Source organism: Microcebus murinus, chromosome 16, assembly GCF_040939455.1.
Source record: "Microcebus murinus isolate Inina chromosome 16, M.murinus_Inina_mat1.0, whole genome shotgun sequence".
Classification (NCBI taxonomy): domain Eukaryota; kingdom Metazoa; phylum Chordata; class Mammalia; order Primates; family Cheirogaleidae; genus Microcebus; species Microcebus murinus.
The window spans coordinates 37,273,044-37,290,386 of record NC_134119.1 but is presented as its reverse complement, the minus strand read 5'-3'; the positions used below and the strand labels follow the sequence as shown (position 1 = coordinate 37,290,386).

At 38.9% G+C, this 17,343-nt stretch overlaps 1 protein-coding gene across 1 annotated transcript in view; it reads right to left on the bottom strand.

Annotated features, from left to right (window-relative positions):
• The window catches only part of TOP1 (DNA topoisomerase I), a 90,013-nt gene that overhangs the window by 5,797 nt on the left and 66,873 nt on the right, over positions 1-17,343 (bottom strand). The window contains exons 13-18 of the mRNA XM_012754691.3: positions 16,688-16,832; positions 5,033-5,176; positions 3,939-4,124; positions 2,344-2,412; positions 1,672-1,786; positions 460-587 (exon numbers count right to left, since the gene is read on the bottom strand). Coding sequence (XP_012610145.1) covers positions 460-587; positions 1,672-1,786; positions 2,344-2,412; positions 3,939-4,124; positions 5,033-5,176; positions 16,688-16,832 — 787 coding nt within the window. The remainder of the gene's footprint in view (positions 1-459; positions 588-1,671; positions 1,787-2,343; positions 2,413-3,938; positions 4,125-5,032; positions 5,177-16,687; positions 16,833-17,343) is intronic.

The following is a 17,343-nucleotide window of genomic DNA, read 5'->3' as shown; positions in this document are numbered from 1 at the left end:
AATGTGATTCCTGTGGAATGTGTACAAATAAAAATAGTTGTGCTAGGATTAGGAAGAGCTTAAATATCATTGTTTCATCATCTTTTTAATTTGAAACAATCTAATTTGGAAATAGTTGTATTTCTGGGCTGTGGTAAGGAATTGTGAAGACTCTTTATATTCATTTTCCTTATGTACAATAAAGACAATAATTAGTAATTAGAGGGAACATCAAAGTTAGCTTTTCAAAATAGGAAGTGGCCAATGTAGAATTTGTGTCGATAAAGATGTCCTGAACAAGGGGTACCCTGATTCCTGCATATTTACATTTGTTTATCTTTACCATGGACCTTTTTTCCAGAATAGACCCAGAACTGGCCTGCTATCCCAGCCCAAAAGGCTGGATTATAAAAGCCTCTCATTTTCAGATGATCCGCCCACACCAAACACGGTTGGTTCCCTTTATTTTATACAAGATACCTTCGACTGCAAGTTCATCATAGACTTCTCAAAGGTTTTTGGTGGTGCCCTCTGATGGTTACAAAGAATTGCAACAGCTCGATTGGCACGGTTATAAGAAAGGATCTTTGCTGGGGTGTTCTCATCCGCTGTAAAGACAGACACGTGACAGTAAGGGAGTCAGTTCGTATACCAAGAGTACACACACTATGTGTTCTACCCAGGATTTTACTGCCCTTATCTCACTCAGAGATGATCAATTCAAGTTTCCCCCAAGGCAAAAGGTCAAAATTTGAGTCAACAGTTGTAAGTAAAGACAGCAGAAAGTTTATATGTAAGCTTAGCCTGAGTAAAATTCCCATCGTGAGAGAAATTCTGAGTGTCAGTAATACTACAATCTATACCTTTCAGGGAGTGTGGCCAGGGACTCTTCATCTGCTTGCCTCACTCCCCCCATACCTCCCTCCCCATCCAATGTAGCTGAAGAAAATGTGGAATTTGGACAGAAAAAGTATATAGAACAGGGTGAGACAAAAGGGACTTTATGTTTTATATTTTTAAGCTGTAAGGTAGTATATTATTTAAAAAGAAAAATTATAAATGTCCTCCAAAGAAATTCTTTACTTGTACCATGTGATATTCTTCATCCCTAAATACTGACTAATCCCTCAACACCCACCTCTGCTTTTCTGGCTCATATTCTGAGGCCATTTGACATATTTAAAGGGCAGTGGAAATTTAGTAGTGACTGGGCTCTAGGAAAAAAAGCCTGTGGACTTGGTGATACCTTCTGTAGCTAGTTTTTAGACTATTACCTACTTTCTTATGGGGGAAAAAGTGACAGAAACTTCAAGGAAAAGACGTGCTCCTCTATTTTTCCAGTAACCATGACAACTTTACTCTCTCCAATTTAACAGAAGATCACACAACTATATCTTCACCCTGTGAGGTTTTAAATAACATATACAAAACACAAAATACAGGCATTTTCATAGCAGGTAGAAAGCTCATGGGTCAGTATCCCATGAGATTAATCTAGAAAGCTGAGGTGGGAGTGGGGGAAATAGCACTGATCCTATGTTTATACAGTAAGCCTTGGCTCTCTATTAGAGATCTGAAGGGAAAGTTTCCAGTCACAATGGTAAATAGAAAAAGTAGAACTGACTTAGCTAAGCAAGGACACTGGACACCATTAATAGGAGTGTAGGCCCTGTGTGGACAAGCAATACTTACGGACTGTGAGTTCTTTTAGCTGTTGCTGTAGCGTGATGGAGGCATTGTATGTACGGAATACCTTGGCTGTCAAGCCCTCCATGAGATCCTGAAGATGCTTATTTAGAATACCAGTCTGGAGGAGACGAACCAACAGAGAAGATATTGGAATTTAGGTAAAAGCTGTATCACCCTGCCCCTTCTAGAGTCATTTATGCCAGAGCAGTCACAATCTTGTCAAATTTATTGCAAGCAGGAAGTTAGGAAAAGACAGAAAAGAATTCCAGCATAGAGACTTACATTATGCCTTCTTATGAAATATTTCAATCTTAAACAAGCCAATAAAGCAAATCTGTCCTTCCCTATTAAGGTATCAGGGACAGGTTTTAGGTCTCCAGCAGAGGTTGCTGGGCATCCAGCCAAGGTAGGGCTCTGTAGGAGCCAGGGGAGGATAAAAGGCAGGGTTCAACTAACCCCCTGCCTCAAGGCTTTTTGGCAGCTGTTCTACAGCAGAGAGGTATCTGCTTCTGGCCATGGATTCAGTGTACACAGAAGGAGGAAGAGTGTATAGGACGCCACAAGACAGGCTAGGCTGAAGGGACAGCTTAAGTCACCCCTTGGTAACTATTTTCTCTTAGAAGCTTGTGAGGCTGCCTGGGACTCCCTTCAACCCAGCACACTTTGTCTACTTACATTGAGTCTATCGAAAAGATCATCTTCAGGCTGCTTGTTCTCCATAAATAGTTGTAGGTTCTTAAAAACCTAAAAGAAACAGATAAAGCCTAATTATTACTTTTTTTTTTACAGTCTCACTCTGTTGCCCTAGTTAGAGTTGTGTGGCATCAGCCTAGCTCACAGCAACCTCAAACTCCTGGGCTCAAGCAATCCTTCTGCCTCAGCCTCCCAAGTAGCTGGGACTACAAGCATGTGCCACCATGCCCGGCTAATTTGTTCTATATATTTTTAATTGTCCAATTTCTTTCTATTTTTAGTAGAGACGGGGTCTCGCTCTTGCTCAGGCTGGTTTTGAGCTCCTGACGTTGAGTGATCCTCCCGCCTCAGCCTCCTAGAGTGCTAGGATTACAGGCGTGAGCCACCGCGCCCGGCCCTAATTATTATTTTTTTAAAAACTTTTACTTTAGAAATAATTCCAAAATTACAAAAACTTGCAGAAAAAAAGAAAAGGCACAAGGAACACCCCATGTATCCTTTACACAGATTTACTGTTAACATTTTACCCTATTTATTATTTGTAAAGTGCACGTATCTGTTCACTCTCTCCATGTAGGTATTTACATAGGTGTATACAAATTATTTGTTCTGAGCCATATATGTTATGGCCCTTTAGCTCTAAACATTTTAGTGTATATTTCCTTTACATTTACATAGTACTTATCAGCTTCATAAATTTACATTGATACATATTGTTATCTAATTTACTGTCCATAATCTAATTTTGTCAGTTGAACTAATGATGCCAGTACAAAATCTAATCTAAGATCAGATATTACATTTAATTGTCAGGTCCTCTTTGGTCTCCTTTAACCTGGAGCATTTACATAGTCAGCAAAGCCTAATGACTGAATACAGATCAGAATGCTGATGGGCTGGATTACTGGGCTTCCAAGCTCTGCAGGTCTATGGTTCAAGCCCAATAATTTGGGAACCATTAGGCTGAGATTATGTATCCTCTTCAATGATGGGCTCAGCAATATGGGACTAAAGGGTTAACCTTTCACTCAGTCAGGAGTTAGGGAGAGGCTGAGCTAAGATGCAAAGTGATCAACGTGCAATGTGACCAGCAGATACTGAGATGTGGTTAAAAGATTAAAACAAAGCGGTAGGGTCAAACATTATGTTTGCTGTGAGGGCCAACTCTCTACAACATGCTCTGTTGACTACTGCTAGGGAGATGGCCCTTCATTCCCAGGAAGATAGCACAGAGTGGGGGACAAGGACTAAAAGGAGGTATATAGTACAACAATACCTCTCCCCTCTCTTTCAAGCCATTTATTTTTATTTATTTTTTAGAGACAGGGTCTCGCCATGTTTCCCAGGCTGGAGTGCAGTGGCTATTCAGATACTACTGTGGCACTCAAAGTTTTGGCCTCAAGTGATCCTCCCACCTCAGCCTCCCAAGTAGCTGAACTACAGGTTTGCGCCACCACACCTAGCTCAAGTCACTTTTGCTAGTGCCCAGCAAAGTGTAGAGCACATGAAAAGGACTCAGTAAATGTTTGTTGAATGAAAGAAAAACAACCCAGGGAGTACAGGCCACATTAACTTACTCGTTTTTCAACAGGGACCTTGTTATAGTATCTGATTGAGTCCTTCCCAGGGAAGTCAAACTCTACCACATATTCCTGACCATCCAGCTCTGGGTGCAGATTGATGTGTTCCACACGGAGTGAGCAGCAACCCACGGTGTCCGCAGTTTCTCCTTCCTCCTTCTCATTGCCTGCTCTCAAAGCAAGCTACCCAGAGAGAGAAAGAGAAAATAGGTGAGCATGAATGAAAAGATGTGACCCTCCTAGGATCTTTAGGAAACCACAAATAGAAGCCTCTCAATTCTCTTTGGGGACAGTCTGCATGGCCTGGGAACTCTGTGTTCTGCACTGTTACCTCTTCCCCCTATGAAAGCTATGGGGCTATAATAAAGATTCAAACTTCTCTTTTCTCTACTTTGTCCTCTGAAATGGGGATGGAGAAGAGGAAGAAAAACAATTTTTAAGAACAAGGCAGCAAATGAGGGAGTGATGCTATTCTGGGCAATCAGACTCAAAAAGCTAGTGTTTGAATTTTGAGACAATTCAGAACTTATGCCAAATACAAGCAGTACACGATTGGGGGAAAAAACATGAAATCTTATTCTTCTCATGAGCACAAAGAATTGAGCTCCTCTAGAGCACTGTCTTTAAAATTGTGGTTGTGATATAAGCATGGTTTCCTTAACCAATTTTATGTGTTATAACCATCTTTTTCTAAAAGAATGAAATAGAGTGTTAAAAAAAAAAAAAAAAGAATCCACTGTTCGTATAGCTAAGCAACATTTTATGCAACTTTTGATTCAGTTACACACAAACACATTTATATGCATGTTGAGTTATGATATAAAAAATTTATTGTGGGTCATGGTCAAAGAGTTTGAAAATGTCACAGTATCCCTGACACATTCAGATTCACACAAATCCTCCTATTAGGCAGGATGTATTCATACAGCAGCAGACACACTGTGCATGCCTCTGTCCACTTCTGCCTTACTGAGTGGATCAGATCTGTGGCAAGATGGTGGGTGTCAGGGTGTCACTGTCTCTCTAGTACTTGGCACAGGGCCTTTGTTAAGCTGAACACTACACACATGCTAACGAGAAGATGCTCTCACCTTGTCAATGAAGTACAGGGCTACAGCTCTCTGCCGGACTTTCATCTCTTTGGACTTCCAGTCTTCTCGATATTGGTTCCGGATCTTGTCCACACATTTCTTTAGCCGCCGAGCAATCTCATATTTCTGCCAGTCTTTCTCACCCTGCAAAGATCCAACCCCAAAGGTGGATAGCTTAGGGATGGTAAAGACAAACTTTGTATATCAAAGTTCAGAGCTCTGAACCAAAGAGCAGGTGCCTGAACTTAAACGAAACTGAAAAAGAATAGTACTGATGAGAATGTCTGAGGCATTTAAGCTGATGAGAACACATGCTGTCCCATCTCACTGTCAAGCACAACTGGCTCCTTGTCTACCCACTAAGAAAGCTTCTAGCTTTTTTTTTTTTTTTTTGAGACAGAGTCTCACTTTGTTGCCCAGGCTAGGGTGAGTGCCGTGACGTCAGCCTAGCTCACAGCAACCTCAAACTCCTAGGCTCAAGCAATCCTGCTGCCTCAGCCTCCCAAGTAGCTGGGACTACAGGCATATGCCACCATGCCCAGATAATTTTTTCTATATATATTAGTCAGGCATTTAATTTCTTTCTATTTATAGTAGAGACGGAGTCTCGCTCTTGCTCAGGCAGGTTTCGAACTCCTGACCTCAAGCAATCTGCCCGCCTCAGCCTCCCAGAGTGCTAGGATTACAGGCATGAGCCACTGCACCCGGACAAAAGCTTCTAGCTTTTATTTTGTTTATGTTCTTGGGGAGGCCCACATGGCACGTGCCAAAAACTGAATTCTGTCAACATAAAGGGTATAAACACCTCCATTCCCACTTCAGCACCACAGTCTTGCTGCCAGATCTGTGGCCCAATAGCAGTTTTCTGCTAAGACTGAATTCCATTAAACTTAAGACAACCACTCACAGTTTAGTGAAGCTGTCAAAGAGGCAGAACCAATCAATACATCATGTAATTACTGAGAAACACAATGATTTCCAGGTTCTGCATTTAAAAGTGCTCCTTGAGTTGACTGAGACAAACAATGTTTCTGGAAAGATTTTTTATTTTTAGGAAAAATTAGAACTTTGGGGGCCAGGTATGGTGCCTCACGCCTGTAATCCCCACACTTAGGGAGGACCACTTGAGGCCAGGAGTTCGCGACCAAGATGAATAACATTGTGAGACCCTGCCTCTACAAAAAGTAATAAAAAAAAAAATTAGCCAGGAATGGTGGTACATACTTATAGTCACAGCTATTCAGGAAGCTGAAGTGAGAGGATCACTTGAGCTCAGGAGTTTGAGGCCGCAGTGAGCTATGATCACTGCCACAGTACTCTAGCCTGAGAGACAGAGCAAGACCCCCCCATCTCTCTTAAAAAAAAAAAAAAAAAACACAAAACAGACTACATGACATGAATACAAAGGAATTTAAAAATCCAATAGTCTTTGCTTTTGATTACCCCACTCACAACAAAAGTTGGGGTAGTGATTTCTACCCAGATATGCCTAGTTCCTGCCTATGACATGAAAATGTGGTCCTTGAGGCAGAAGAACTGTGGTCAAGGTAACCAGCCTTCTGAGTGTGCAGAGGCGTGGGGTACATGCAGCAAGAAATGTCTTTCACTTCTACATCCTAAAAAATGCTCAGAAATTAAAGCTTATACGGGTATGCTAAGCACTCTCATCAGCACTCTCCCACAATCATGTGTATACTAGTTGGATGTACTTGTTTGACTACAAAGCAAGAGGTTCAGTAACGACTCACTATTGTGGGTGGGTGACTTAGTAGTTGGTGACGCAGAAAGAAATACCTAAGCCTTAGTTTCTGGGGAGCTGAAAATTTCTCACTGATGTTTCTCAGTACATTTTGACATTTTAAGAGGGTGAATAAGAAAAGGTGTGATACACACTGTTCTCATGCACAAGTCAGCATTAAATCTCCATGACAATCGTTCTCACACATACATAGAAAAAACTGGACATGAAAGATTCATCTTCAAGAGTACAGTATCCAGCTTAAGAATGGCTTCTTTCCCCTCACTCTAATGCACACAGGCCAACCAGCCTATCTCAAAGTCTCACTATATTGTCCAGGCTGATCTTGAATTCCTGGCTTCAAGTGATCCACCAGCCTTGGCCTCCCAAAGTGGTGGGATTCTGGGTGTTAGCCACTGTGCCCAGCTGGGTGTCTTTTTAAAACTAGCGGGCCCACAACATTTTTTCTTTTTAATATAGCTGCTTATCCATTCTGCAGAGTGGTTAAGTGGGATCAGGACCTAGATTCAAAATTGCAAAGTGGGAGGAAAGGAGGCAAACTAGACCCAATTCTCTAATACTTTCTGAGAGACTTGTGTTGGGGAAGACCACATTTGCCAATATCCATACATGGCTCTTTACTTTTCCCTAGGCTGGTGATCCCTATGTGAGTTTGCCATTGTGTAGAGCACCAAAGGGTGAATAGTACTCTGAACCCCAAACATTCGTCATTTACATAAAAGACACAACAAACTGGCTCTATGTATGTATGCCATGATTAAAGATAAAACCCGACACACTTTCTATGCATGCCCATTTTTAAACATACTATCTGGATACAAGTCCTCTATCAAATATCATTAGTCGACTACAAATTTTCTTCCAACAGTTTTTTTTCTCTTTTTAAAACCTCAATTAGTCACCTTTCATTTTGAATTTTTTTTTTTTTTTGAGACAGAGTCTCACTTTGCTGCCCAGGCTAGAGTGCTGTGGCGTCAGCTTAGCTCACATCAACCTCAAACTCCTGAGTTCAAGCAATCCTACTACCTTAGCCTCTCGAGTAGCTGGGACTACAGGCACACGCCACCATGCCCGGCTAATTTTTATATATATTTTTAGTTGGCCAATTAATTTCTCTCTATTTTTAGTAGAGATAGGGTCTTGCTCTTGCTCAGGCTGGTTTTGAACTCCTGACCTTGAGTGATCCGCCCGCCTTGGCCTCCCAGAGTGCTAGGATTACATGTGTGAGCCACCGCACCCGGCCTGAATAAATTTTTTAAAGTCTTTATATGTTACATAGATATACAGATTAGTTTACAGTTTGATCAGTTATGACAATTCATAACCCAGGGAAATCTACACCCCTATGAAGATAGAGAATATTTCTACCATTCCAGAATATTCCCACCTGCCCCTTTCCAGTCAACCTCCCACCAAACCACCACTGATCTTTAATCTGATTTCTGTCATCATATATTAGTTTTGCCTAGTCTAGAATATTATATAAATAGAATCATACGCTCTGTGGAAAGCAATATGGAGATACCTTAAAGCGATACAAGTGAATCTACCATTTGATCCAGCAATTCCATTGCTGGGCATCTACCCAAATGATCCAGTGACACTCTACAAAAAAGACACCTGCACTCGAATGTTTATAGCAGCACAATTCATAATTGCAAGGCTGTGGAAACAGCCCAAGTGCCCATCAATCAAAGAATGGATTAATAAAATGTGGTATATGTACACCATGGAGTACTATTCAGCTCTAAGAAACAATGGTGATATAGCACACCTTATATTTTCCTGGTTAGAGCTGGAACCCATACTACTAAGTGAAGTATCCCAAGAATGGAAAAACAAGCACCAGATATATTCTCCAGCAAACTGGTATTAACTGAGTAGCACCTAAGTGGACACATAGGTGCTACAGTAATAGGGTATTGGGCAGGTGGGAGGGGGGAGGGGGGCGGGTATATACATACATAGTGAGTGAGATGTGCACCATCTGGGGGATGGTCATGATGGAGACTCAGACTTTTGGGGGGAGGGGGGGAAATGGGCATTTATTGAAACCTTAAAATCTGTACCCCCATAATATGCCAAAATAAAAAAAAATAATTAAAAAAAAAAAAAAAAAAAAAAAAATAGAATCATACGGTATAGACTTTTGTGTTTGACTTTTCAACATGTTTTTAAGATTCATCCATGCCGTTCAATATATCAGTAGTTCACTCCTTTTAACTTCCAATAAATACGGTATGTTCTAGGACTATACCTTATTGTCCTGGGATGTTTCTAGATTGGGACTCTTATGAATATAGTGCTGTTATGAACACTCTTCTACAAGTTTTTTTGTGGATATATATTTTCATTTCACTTGAGGTAAAATACCTAGAACTGGACTTAGTATCTTATTGTGGTTTAAATCTTCATTCCACTGAAATTAAGTGATGTTGAACACACTTTCATGTACTTATTATTTATTGACTATTCCTATATCTTCTGTAAAGTATATGTTCAAATCTTCTGTTCTCTTTTATGGAGATGTTTGTCTTTTTACTATGGAGCTATAGGAATTATTTGTATATTCTGGATGTAAGTCCTTTTCAGATAAACATGGTGCAAATATTTTACCCAAGTCTGTACCTTGTATTTTAACAGTGTTTTGTAGAAGTTTATAATTTTAATGAAGTCCATTTTATGAATTATATCTTTTATTGTTAAAAAAAATAAGCCTGTAACTTATTTTCTCTTTCTAGTAAAACTCTGCAAAATCAGAGCTTTCCAAGACTATGAGTTTTGTAAAAATGTTTTCCTGCACATCTAGCCCTTTAATCACTAGGTGGTTACATTTAAAAGGCTGTAGGCACATACATTTTTGAAACCCCATAGAATTACACGTTCTAAAGAGAAAACAAGGCAGAAGTGTGCATTTGGCACTGAGAATATTTTAGTAAGAGTAAATGCAATGTGATGTTAACATTGATCCTGAAGTACTGTTCTTCATTTTAAAGAAAAATCATGATGATGAACTCTACTTGTAAACTAGTCTGAATAGCCTTATTTTTACTAAGGTCTGCTTTCCCAGGTTATGAGAGCAGATAATACTTGCAAACTTGGCAGTAGGTTGTATTTAACAGTGAGTACCTACAAGCAGTCCTTCTGTAAACTCCTAGATTATCTGGGATCAAAAACTTCTGTGTTATCTGGGATCAGAGTGCTTCCTTAGTTGAAATTACAGGTTCCAGAGGCTGGCTGTCATTCCAATGCTATTTCAGATTTTATAGGCACTAGGCACAGGGTAGGAGAGAAAGGGAATGAAAATACTTGCAAGAAGATGTCTGTAAAATGGAAATTCTGGGAGGAAAAGCAGAACAAACCAGGATGAATGTAGAAAATGTGAATGAGTTCAGGAAAACATTTTTAGTACCTGGAGCATGTGTTATTGAGGCTCCCTAAAATCCCGATCTTTTCAATGACCTTTGAGGCTGAAAATAGTGTAACCTATTGCAGGTAGCCCAATCCAAGTTTCCAGACAGGGGGTAAGGACAGGTTATATCAAGGGGAAACACTGCAGCTGCTACACTTTTGTGTTCTTTTACCCTTGAATGCTCCAACTTTTCAAATTGTCAAAAATCTGTAATTCACATCATGCTTGTACTAAATGTCTTGATAGAACAGAGATGGGATAGAATGGTACAATAATATTACATGGGGAATGTGAATGAGTAAAATATAGATACAAGAATAGGCAAAGTGTCTTAGAATGGGAGACATCTTCGGAGGCTGAGCAGAAATGTATTGAACAAAAGTACCATGATGGTAGGTAGCCTTCCATATCTTAGGCCTAAAGTCCTTCATGAAGTACAACCACCATTTACCACTCTACCACAAAAAACTGCTGGGTCATGATAAGTCAGTGAAATCATACTTTAATCATCCTTTTGCTCCAAACATATAGTAACAAAAGTGTTCCATGCAAGGGGGGACCTGTATTAGCTTGGGCTGAGCTGACCTAGGAGATTTCCTCTAAGACGGGAAGGAATGAGCGGACAAGTGGTGGGAAGGAATGAGCGGACAAGTGGAGAGGCAAGAGGAGGAAAAGAAAAGGGAACAATACACAGACAAAACGCACTTGCCAGTTAAAAGGGCTTATGAACAGAAATTTCAAAAGACACTCAGAAAACTGCAAGTAAAACAATTAGCACGTGAATTCATTTCAGGTAACATTTTATATAACAATCTTAAAAGGACTTTCAAATAAGTATGTTTAGTATGCATAAAGAGAAAAAGATGTAAAATCTAAAAATGATATTATAGTAAGAACAGATGAAATAAAATCAGATATGAAATGAAATTCTGAAAATAAAAGGTAGTAAATTATAGATGGAATAAACTTTAGACTAAATACAATAAAGAATACGAAAACAGTTTAAAATGATTGTGTGTAGATTGAGAGGCTCCAATATTCATCTAATAGGACTCTAAAAAAGAAATGGTTGAGGTTGCTGTGAGCCAGGCTGATGCCATAGCACTCTAGCCCAGGCAACAGAGTGAGACTCTGTCTCAAAAAAAAAAAAAAAAAAAAAGAGAGAGAGAAATGGAATGGTGTAAAAGCCACATTAGAAATAATGGCTGACAATTTTCAAGAATAAATATACATTAGTCCTCAGATTGTAAGTTCAAGTACCTATACCTAGATACAGCATAGTAAAACCACAGCCTATCTATGGTAAAGATACATTCTGTATTAAAGAAAAGACAGGTTATAAGTTAAGATGAAAATAAAGACATTTTTCAGGTAAACAAGGGTAGGTGTTTGCCACTGCTGCATCTTCATTCAAGAAAACCCAGAAAGTATGAGATATAAGAAATGCAGAGTACAGAAATTAAATATCTGACTGTGGTCACTACTGACTAGGGAAAATGTTAGGGTTTTATGGATTTTAAAACTAATAAGAGTTCAGCAACTCTTAACTTAGTACCCATCGTTATCTATTGCTACATAAATAAGATCAACCTCCAAAAATCAAAAGCATTACCAATCTAGTAGTAACCAACAGAAATGTAATAGAAAAAAATCTCATTCACATTATCAATAAAAACTGTAAGGTCTATAAAAATTCAAGTTTTAAAAAATGTGTGAAATCTCTATAAGAAAATTACAAAGCCACATTGGAGGATATCTTCAAAAGGCATGAGTTAATAGAGAAGTATAACATGTTCATAGACTGGAAACACAAAAACATATTGTCAGTATCGTTCCTCTATTAATCTATAAATTTAATGCAATTCCAATAAAAATCTCAACAGTTTTCATCAGAACTTGACAGGCTTACTTCAAAATTAATATGAAACAGCAGAAGGCCAAGAATAACCAAGACAATTAAGAATACGATGAAAAAAATATTTCCTACTCAGTAGACTCTATAAAGCTACAGTAAAGAAAGTATGCTATTGATGTAGAAATAGACACACAAATTAAACAGGACAGAGAGCCCAGAAACAGTCTGACATATATGTAGAAATGTGTTATATGACAAAGGAGGTAATACAACTAAATAGTTCTGGGACAACAGGTTATTTGGAAATGTATTAGATCTCAATCTCATACCATACACAAAGCAAAACTTCAGAAATATTAGCAAGTATTAACTAACACTTGTTCTAACAAGAAAAAGAACTTGTACACATCGGTGGTGGGAAGGAATGGTGGAGATATAAATTGAAGTACTTCAGAGAATAATTTGGAAATATCTAATAAAAGAATTTTCATCCACATGCATAAGAAAAATGTGTTTATTCCACCAGTTTATAATAGCAAAAAAGTGTATAACAATGGCAACTGCCTAAGAAGAGAACAGACCAGTTTTTATAATAGAATACCATGTAGCAAATAAAATGGATAAATTAAAAGTTATGTCAAGATACTAAAATTACCAAAGCTGGAGTGAAATAAACAAACTGCAGCATTAGGTATGTTTTAACAACATACCTAATTTAGAACTATTAATAAAACTTGCAAAACAATATTACATGTTTATGCACACATAAATATACTATAAAAATGCAAAAAGTAGGCCTGGAGCGGTAGTTCATGCCTATAATCCCAACACTTTGGGAAGCTGAAGTAGGAGGATCACTTGAGGTCAGGAGTTTAAGACCAGCCTAGTCAACATAGTGAGACCCTGTCTCCACCAAAAAAAGAAAAAAGAAAAGAAAGAATTAGCTGGGCATGGTGGTACACACCTGTAGTCCCAGCTACTCAAGAGGCTGAGGCAGGAGCATCATCTGAGCCCAAGAATTCAAGGTTGCAGTGAGCAACGATTGTGACACTGCAATCTAGCCTGGGCAAAAGAGCAAGACCCTACCTCTTAAAAAATAAAACACACACAAATAAAAACATAGAGTCTGTCATAGTAATCTGCAGGGAAAGAGGTAATGGTATACAGGTGGCTCCAGTTATGTTTATCAGAATTATTTTATGGAATAAAGTAATTGAACACATAGGACATAATGTTAAGAGTTGACAAGCCAGATGGTGAGCTCATTACATTATTATCTATTGTATAACTGAAATATTTCACTAAAAATAAAACCCCCAATGCTTGTATGTTTCTTTTTTTATTTTTATTTTTTGGTATCTAAAAAGAGAATGCTTCTCCTGGAGCAATGCAAAATTAAGAACTGTTCAAGGTGCTGTCAAACCTCAACCTCTGAAGATCTCACTGTTCTCCTGAGTGGGAGACAGCCTAAGAGAAGATCAAGAGCAAGCTTAAGAAATCACATTTCTCCTTCCCACAATGGTAGCACTTATCCAAGACTTTAATGCCTGTTGTTGGGATCCCGTTCCAGTTGACTGAAATCAGATACTCTGTCCTGGGTATAAGGTTCTAGGCAGGGCCTAACTCTGGGTGACGTCTAGGTTTGCCACCATAATCATCATCCAGAAACCTACACAAATGCCTACTGTGTAAAAGCAGTTATCCAGATATTGTCTGGAATAAAACTGGCTGGCTCTCTGCTCTTAAAGTGCCCACCTGGCCTATCTAACAAGGATTTCAACCTTCAGAGATTACAATCAACTCTAATCCTTGCCTGTACAAGTACTCAGAGTACAGATATTTGGACTCTGTTTACCTATTTCCATTCCCATTGCCATCATATGTCTAAGTCATAACCATTTCTTGCCTGGAGTACTAAAACAGCCTCCTATTGGTCTACTTCCTATTTGCATCTAATCCACGCTCCATAGAACAGAGGTCAGAACGACCAATTACTTAACAAGTTTCTAAAATACAAATCTGGCATTATTTCCCTGTTTAAAACCCAGCTCAGTGGCTTCCTTTTGGACTTAGGATAATGTAAAAAATTTCAAAGGATCTGAAAATATGGCTGGCCTTCCTCTATAGCCTCCCCTCCTGATTCTTGTTCACTGTACTCCAACTATGCTGGCCTTCTTTTTGCCCTGAAAACTACTGAGCTCTTTCTTACTTCAGGGATTTCAAAGGCTATTTTATTTTTCCTGTCTGAAACACCCATTTCCCTATCCTTTCCAGGGATAAAATCCTATTCATCCTATAAATCTCATCTTAAACGTTACCTTCTCAGAAAGGCCTTCGCTGAACCCCAGAGGCCAGATCACCCACCCTGTTGTACTCTCAAACAGTACTCTGTACTTTTCTGCCACATTTATAACAGTTTATATGTATTAGTGTGATTTATGTGTAATGCCTATAAATCTTGCTGAAGTAAAGCTATGTTCAAGCCACTCTTTTTTTTTTTTTTTTTTTTTGAGACAGAGTCTCGCTTTGTTGCCTAGGCTAGAGTGAGTGCCATGGCGTCAGCCTAGCTCACAGCAACCTCAAACTCCTGGGCTCAAGCAATCCTCCTGCCTCAGCCTCCCAAGTAGCTGGGACTACAGGCATGAGCCACCATGCCCGGCTAATTTTTTCTATATATATTAGTTGGCCAATTAGTTTCTTTCTATTTATGGTAGAGACAGGGTCTCGCTCTTGCTCAGGCTGGTTTCGAACTCCCGACCTCGAGCAATCCGCCCGCCTCGGCCTCCCAGAGAGCTAGGATTACAGGCGTGAGCCACCGCGCCCGGCCCAAGCCACTCTTATGTTCAAAGTCCTTTAATGTTCTGGTCTCTTCAGAATGACAATTAAATGAGGCTGTCCATAGTTTGTAACAGGAAAGCCTGAGGAGAATGAAGATCTAAGAAGTTAAGAAGTTTAAGAAGATCTAAGAGTTACCAGCTATTGAATCTTGGGTAAGTTTTGGGGGCCTCCCAGCAACTAATTTACTCATTCATAAAATGGTGATATTAATATATATCTGATATGGTTAGGAGAACCAAATGTCAACTAATGTGAAAATGCTTTTTAATAGTAACACAGTATCTATCATCTTGATACTTTTTAAGTTGAGTAAAATGCATATGGCATAAATTTATCATTAGTAACATTTAATACATTTATAATGTTGTGCAACTATCACTATTGGAGACTTCTTTTTGTCACTCCTTTTCACATTCCCTACACCTCTGTGCTTACCCTCCCTCTGTCCAAAATGGCATAGTTCTCTGTGTTTGGAATACCTCTTTTAAGACCTAACTGTAACTTAATTTCCTTCATAAAGTTGTTCTTGATCTGTAATAGCTGAGAATAACCACTCTATTTATGTATAATGCCTTTAACAGTTTACCTTTCTTCTAATACAACTGAATTCTCACCCAGTGTAGTCACCAACCTACAAATTCTGTGAGGGCTAAAACCACAGTTTATCCACCTCTATAGCCACACAAGTTTGTACTATTTCAAAAGAGGACTACAGCACAGTTCTTTAAATGACTTGACTTTTGCTCACCACGAAGGTTCTCTTTCTAATTCCATAATTACTCTATATTAGGAAAAGTATATTTTGAATTGAAGAAAATATATAGATGGGCATTTTTCATTAGAATAGTGATACATAGAAGAACACAAGGCTATAAGCTAAAAATGTGAATTTTAGTCTTGATAATTCATATAGCCTTTTGAACTGTAGCTTTCATATATTAACAGGTGGTTCAACAATCTATAAACCAAAATCAATAATGTTGTTAAGTCCCAGTCTCCTACATGTAAAACAGTCACAGTCTACAAAGAACCAATTCCTTGACTTGTTTTTTTATGAAGCTTATCTCTCTTTTAGGTTGCTGTTCTCATTTCCATAGTATGTTGGAGAAAGTTTGTAGGACTCTCCAAAGCACAGTATATACAGTTAGCTGGCTAATGAGAACTGATTCCTTGCAAGACAGTTTTTGCCTGTTAATAACAGTAATGGTAAATAATAACACAGGTATATAACATAGCTTATGAATGTGCTTTCTTCACATGTATCATTCCATCTGGTGCTGGTGGAATCTACCCAGATGCGACCTTGGGAAGCCAGAAGTGCATAAGACGATGGATTTTACAACTTATTTTGGGATTCAGAGCAATTACATTCCCTTCCTCAGAGCCAAGAAAGGTGAGGAAAGGGAAGAAAGCGGTAGAGATCAATATACATTTACCATACTCTTCATCACATTCTGACAACTGGACAGTAAGCAATATGAAGGCAGAGCCTGTGTCTGTCTTGTTTACCAATACAATTCTAGCACCACACATCCACTGTACGTGGCACATATTGGGATTTCAATAAATATTTGTGAATTAATAAGTGGATAAGGTTATGATGTGATATAAAAAAGAGACACCTTAGGGAGGTCACCAGATATTGCTAACCATGACAGTATTTGCCTTCTTTCAGTGGGGAGAGTTTTTCCTTTGTCGAAGTGATTGTAGATAGTAGGATCTTCACATTTCAACAAAAAGACAGAGATCGTCAGCCCCACTAAGCAGTGTAGCCCTTAGCTATTCCCTTACCTTTATTCGCGAACTGGGGTTAAGCATGATGTATTTAATGGAACCTTGGATGTTCTCTGTCCAGGAGACCAGCCAAGTAACCTTATTATCATGCCGGACCTCTTTCCACTTATGTCCTGGAGGAGGAGAAGGAACCTTGGAATCTCTGTCGAAACAAAGGAAGAGGACAGTGAAATGAGAAGTGAGGGACAATTTTACCTTTCATGACCCAAAGTGGACATATCTGCTGAGCATATATTTCCAAGTTTCCTCCTCATCACTCAATACAGTAGTCCCTCCTCATCTGCAGTTTTAGTTACTCATGGCCAATCATAATTAGAAAATATTAAATGAAAAATTCCAGAAATAAACAATTCATAAGTTTTAAGTTGCACAGCATTCTGAGTAGCATGATGAAGTCTCTCGCCACTCTACTCAGGATGCAAAGCATTCCCTTGTCCAGCATGTCCATGCTGTACATACCCTGTCTGCTAGCCATTTAGTAGCCATCTCAGTTATCAGATTAGTTGTCACAGTTTTGCAGTGCAATGTTCAAGTAACCCTTATTTTACTTAAGAAGTACAAAGTACAAATTGCTAGTGCCAATTCAGAAAGTACTGCAAGTGGAAAGGTGAAAGTTCTTGACTTACTAAAGAAAAACAAAAAATCAAAAATCT